Genomic DNA, 6,026 nt, shown 5'->3' on the forward strand with positions numbered 1-6,026 from the left:
CCAAAGCAGTCGTGTAGATGAAACGTTGTCGATGAGCAGGTCTCGTAGTTGATTGATTATGTTGAAGTTAGAAGCAGGATTTTGAACAGCTTTTAGAACGGATCTGCTATCGGTGCATATGAGTGTTTTGTTATGATTATTTTGTGCCATGATTAAGGCAGTGCGAATTGCGACCGCTTCCGCTGTAAAGACAGATGCTAGATCGGGTAACGTTTGGACTCTCAGAGTTTTGCCCAATTTATTGACTACTGCGAAACTAGCTGGGCCGTAATCGGTTTTAGATCCATCCGTGAACCAAATGGTCCAATTGTCGGCTTCGTACTGCGCTTTGCGTTCCTGAAAGATAGAAGCGTATACATCTCTTGGTGTGTCACTTTTAGTATATCTGGTTAGCGAGAGGTCACACGAGACTTTTTTGATTTCCCAGGGGGGGGTTTTTTGTCTGGTAAGATTCAGATGAATATGGAAGTTCCATGTTCTGTGTAGTCTCAAAGATCGTATGCATAACCGAATGATGGCGTTTGTTTCTGTTGATGTTATTTATGTTACTTATGTCTTCGTTGATGACCGAGTTGCACGAGAAGGCAAGTTTAGATACCAGTCTTGTTTTGATTTGATATGCCCTTTCTTCGATCGTCGGTAATCCAGCCTCTGCCAAAAGATTATGGATGGGAGTTGTGCGAAACGCAAAGGTACTCGCTCTCGCTGCTTGGTGGTACAATGCTTTTAAGATGTTTAGAGTTGACTTTGGGGAGCTTCCGAAAAGAAAGAGCCCGTAATCTATTTTGCTTAACACTAAGGTTTTAGTTAAATATATTAATGTGTTGATATGTACATGACATGCTTTGCTTGCAAGGTAAGTAATTATATTTATTCTGGCAGCTAATGATTTCTTTAGATACAAGCAGTGTTCGTTCCATTTATAATTATGAGAGAATATAATGCCTAAAATCTTTAGTTTTTTTACATTTTCAATTTCGACATTATTTATAGATAATCTACGGTTGAAAAAGTCGCATGAACGTTTTCTACAAATGTGAAAATTTTTTGTTTTTTCTAATGATATTCTGGCTCCGGACTGGTCAGACCATTCCAGTATATCTTTTACTATATTTTTGAAAATTAAATTGGTTTCTTCATTGTCGTAACTTTTACAGAGAATATAGACGTCGTCAGCATACAGGCAGTGATCGACTCGATTGTAGGATTTTATAATGTCGCTGATTTCGTTAAAGGCAATATTAAAGAGAATGACTGAAAGCGGAGAGCCCTGTGGGATTCCATTGCTTAAGGGATATATGTTGGAAAATACATTTTGGATCCTTACCCGGAATTTTCTATTGCTTAAAAAGGATTTTATGAACTTGAAGATTTTGTGGCCAACTCCCCAAGAATGAAGCCGCCGAAGAATTATGTGTGACCCGATTCGGTCAAATGCTTTTTCGAAATCCAGTGACAGAATGGAGACGTGGTTGCTAGCTGAAAGAGCTTTTGTGACATAGAAGTCTACGTTGAGTAGTGCGTCAGTGCAGCCTCTATTTGCTCTGAAAGCAACCTGGTTGGGGTTTATTAGTTGCTGTGTCTCGATAAGCCACGCAATTCGGTTCGCTATTATCCGCTCAAGTGTTTTTGATAAACAAGAAAGTAGTGATATCGGACGGTATCCATCGGTAGTGAGGGGGTTTTTATTCGGCTTACGGATAGGTATTATGGTTGCTATTTTCCAATTCTGTGGAATAATGCCCGTTTCAAATATACTGTTATATAGGTGTAAAAGTCGAGATTTCCCTATTGCGGATAGCTCGTTAATCATCTTGTAGGAAATACGGTCGAAGCCGGGTGTTTTTCCTTTTGCTTTGGCAGTGCACATAGATAATTCGATTTCAAAGATTTGTTTTTCGATAAGGGCTGCTGATGGATGTACTTCATTAAGTGAGGATATCTGATTTAAGACCATGTCTTTTTCTATTGTAAAATTATTAGGAAAATTGCTGTCAGATGAATAGGTGGACCATACTGATCCAAACTGGTTGGTAATCACAGTAGGGTCTGAGGAAGTGGTGTTGTTGGTTTTTATGGCGACGATGGGGTTGTGTGGGCTTCGGTGGCAGAGCCTATTTATTTTGTTCCATATTTCAGGGACGGATGAGGAGGGGGATATGGATTCTGTGAACTTTTGGATGCTAGCTCTTTTTTGGGTTTTCATTTCTTTTCTGAACTTTGCGTTCAGCTTTTTGAAGTTTATAAGGTTTTCGGAAGTTTGGTTGTTTTTGAACTTGTACCAGGCTTTCATCTTTTCTGTCCTGAGGATAGAAAGGTCTTTATTCCACCATGGAACATGGGTTCTAGGAGAATTAGACGCTTGTGGAATATGAAGGTTGGCGGCGGAGCGGATTGCTTTGGATATGTTTGCAGCATCTACGTTTGGAGATTTCGATTTTGCCCTTTGTTCAAGCTCAATGTCGACATGATTGGAATATTTTGGCCAGTCGGCGAAGTCCAATAGGAATTTTGGAGGAACCTTTGTTCGTTGAGGGGTGTTAGGATTATGTGTAAACTTCAAAATTATGGGAAAGTGGTCACTATGGTGGAGGTCATCGAGAATTTGCCATGTTATTAAAGGAAATAAGGAAGGTGAGCATAGGGAGATGTGAACGTGGGAGAAGGTGGAATGGGTGGAAAAATGAGTCGGCCTACCATCATTCAACACGCATAGGTCAGACAGTCTTAAAGCATTTTCAATAGTGAGTCCGCGGTGGTTGGTGGTGTTTGATCCCCATAAATGGCTCCATCCATTGAAGTCGCCAAGTACTATTAGCGGAGTGTTTATTGCGCAGAAAATATCTGTAAGATCCCTACTACTAAATTGCTGACTAGGCGGTAGATATAGGGACGCTACCGTGAATTTGATGTTTAATTCAACTTCTATTATAACAACCTGAAGAGGAGAGTTGATGTTAATCCTTTTATGTGGAATGTGGTTTTTTATCATCATACCAACACCCTGCTTGGATGTTGTGTTAGTTGTAGTGTTTATAAAGTAGTTAGTGTAATTGTTTGGAAAAGTTGGTGTAGAGTTGAAGCTACAGTGTGTTTCTTGTATTGAGATTATACTTGGGTTGTGTTGCTTGATCAGAATTTGTAATTCTGAGAAGTTATTGTAATAACCTTTCATATTCCATTGTAGAATATTCTGGTTCATGATGAAAAAGAAAGATTCTCCACGTTTGAAAGGTGACTTTACAAGGAGAGAATATAAATATTAATGCTGAAGGTCGTCTGCAGAGAGATTTGTAGGATTGTCGAGATTTTCGACGCTTTTTATAAAATAATCATTGTTTTTTAGGAGGTTTTGGGTAAAAAGAGATATTGGTGACATTGTTGTTTGGATGGTTTGACTAGTTGAGCTAGGTAGCGCAACTGGATTTGGATTTTCTGATGCCAGGCTAGAGTTGGCGTTGTTTGAGGTTGTTGGTTGTTGTTGTTTAAGTGGTTGTTCTTTAGATGGTTGTTCTTTTTGTTGGTTTTGAGGTACTACTAATGTGGTTGCTTCTGTTATGATGGATGACTCTAGATTATTGGAATTTTGGTTTTGTGGTGATGTTGTGGCGGTATCTTTCGATACTGCATTTGAAGAAGGATTAGTTTCATTTTCCCTGACTATGTCTGAATAAGGGCCGCGAAGTGGGGGGAGGCGTACAGTGCTTTTGTATTTTCGTCGCGCTTCGCCCACACTGCATTTTTCCAAGGTTTGGATTTTCAGAATTTCTTTGGCCTCTTTAAACTTACTGCAGTTCTTATCAGAGGAAGGATGTTCTTCCTCACAGTTAGCGCATTGGATTCTAGTGCAATCTTCTGGGTCGTGTGGAGGAAGGTTGCAGATGAAGCACATCGGGTTGCGTTCACAACGTTTGATGGTATGCCCCAATTTTTGGCATCTTTTACATCTCATTGGGCTGGGGATGTAGGGTTGCACCTTAACCTTATACCAAGCAACGTCGACTGTCTCAGGGAGACGGTATAGATCGAAAGTGAGGACCATTTGGCCAGTAATTGTTCGTTCGCCTTTTATTATCTTAGAAAATTTGTAGACGCCTGTGACGTGTTGGTCTTTCATTTCATTGATTATTTCCTCTTCGTCCACGTGCTTTAAGCAAGGGGCATAAATAACACCTTTTACGGAGTTTAAGGTATCATGAAGTTTGACGTTTACTAGACATAGGTTAGAAAAGGTTTTTATTTTCAAGAATTTCTCTGCGACTTGCGGGTTGCGCGTTAGCACAAGAAGATTGCCGTCGCGGAGTTGGGATATGGAGTCGACTTCAGTTGAAACGGCTTCAATGCATTTTTTGATAGCAAATGGACTGAGTTTAGAAAGTGACACGTTGTTGTCTGGTGAAGAAATTAATATAAATTTAGGATTAGGTGTGGCATTACGCTTTAGAGTAAGTTTTGGGAAAATGTCGGTATTTGAGTTAGGTTTTCTTTTCTTTTTGGTTGGGATGTCTAGAAAATCTGCTAAAGCAGAGAATCTATTTGGCGACCTATCCGGGGGCCCCGGGGCCATGATAACAGAACTAAAATGTAAGTAGTTTGGTATCTATCACGTGGTTTGGCACAATATTAATTAGTCGAAGAAAAACAAATATGAGCACAAAGTAGATTACGCGATTAACGGAATGTTAACACACAAGTAAGCACAACCAATCACTGCGAGAGAAAAGACGTCTGTTCGCTTTGAATGATAGTCGGTGACTGTGAGATATGTAAAAAATGTAAATACGGCAGACGACCGAATAAATTACTTTACGGAAAAACACCAATACCAAATGAAGTAGGTACACATTTACACATGGATACATTTTTTATGGACAACCAAATATATATAACTACAGTAGACAAATACTCAAAATTCTGCTATATAAGAAAAATACCAGATAGGAAAAACACATACATATATTTGAATGAAATACTATCACAAATATTCCCATACGCAACGAACCTAACAACCGATAACGACCCGACATACGTTAATGTAGTAGCAAAATCTGTATACGATCGACTACATATACAGCACACAGCATTGCCACCACAACATTCGACAACGAACGGTCAAGTAGAGCGGACGCACAGCACAATAGTGGAGCTAACTAACTTACTAGTAAAGGAAACCAAAGGCAAACACGAAGAGGTAATATTCGAAGCAGTACGACAGTACAATAAAACCATTCACTCGGTCACAGGACATAACCCGAGGACGTGTTTTTCAACAGAGGAGGATACGACTATAAAGTCATCAGAAATAGAATTCAATATAATCAAGAAAGAGATATCACCCAACAGAAGGCACCGAACAAACAAATTACTTACAAGAAAGGAGATATTATTTACGTTAAAAGAAGCCGAAGAAATAAAAAACACGATAGATTCATGATAAAAATAATTGAACAGGATAACGGTAGAACAGTCACAACAACTGATAATAGAATAATACACAAAGATAACATCCGTACGAACTAGAAATGATACTCATAATAATAATAATCTTGCTGTGCATAAACAGAATTAGTTCAGACACAAATATTACAAACCTGAAAGGAAAAGATTATATATTAATAGAAACGAATCCAGCTTTTATATTTGATAGCTACGATTATTTATATCATATTACAAATTTAACTAGAATATTAAAACCATACCAAAATATATTAAACTCAAAATTTAATTTAGATTCAAATCCTGAAATGAAAATATTACCCCAAAAAATTTAAATATTAATAAAACAGATAAATCCAGTTAATAGATTTAGAAGACGATTAAACGCATAAGGGACAATATTAAAATGGATAACGGGCACACCAGACCACGGTGATGAGGTAGAGATACAGACAAGAATCAATCAATTAATTGAGGGACATAATAAACAAAAAATAATAAATAGTAATTTCGAAAAAATGTTAAAGAAATTAAACCCCAAGGATTTCTCTGAAAAATTAATACTCACAGAAGTCTACAATGAACTAAAT

At 38.1% G+C, this 6,026-nt stretch overlaps 1 protein-coding gene across 1 annotated transcript; it reads right to left on the bottom strand.

The window, feature by feature from the left end:
• Positions 1-3,262: 3,262 nt before the first annotated feature.
• Positions 3,263-4,392, bottom strand: LOC118756316 (the record flags this gene model as incomplete). Its single annotated transcript, XM_036491088.1, has 1 exon — positions 3,263-4,392. A coding segment is annotated over one exon (1,130 nt), but the record flags the coding sequence as incomplete, so codon positions are not given.
• Between the last annotated feature and the right edge of the window lie 1,634 nt (positions 4,393-6,026).

This window comes from Rhagoletis pomonella, unplaced genomic scaffold, assembly GCF_013731165.1.
Source record: "Rhagoletis pomonella isolate Grant_MI unplaced genomic scaffold, Rhpom_1.0 Rhpom_scaffold_09775, whole genome shotgun sequence".
Lineage (NCBI taxonomy): Eukaryota > Metazoa > Arthropoda > Insecta > Diptera > Tephritidae > Rhagoletis > Rhagoletis pomonella.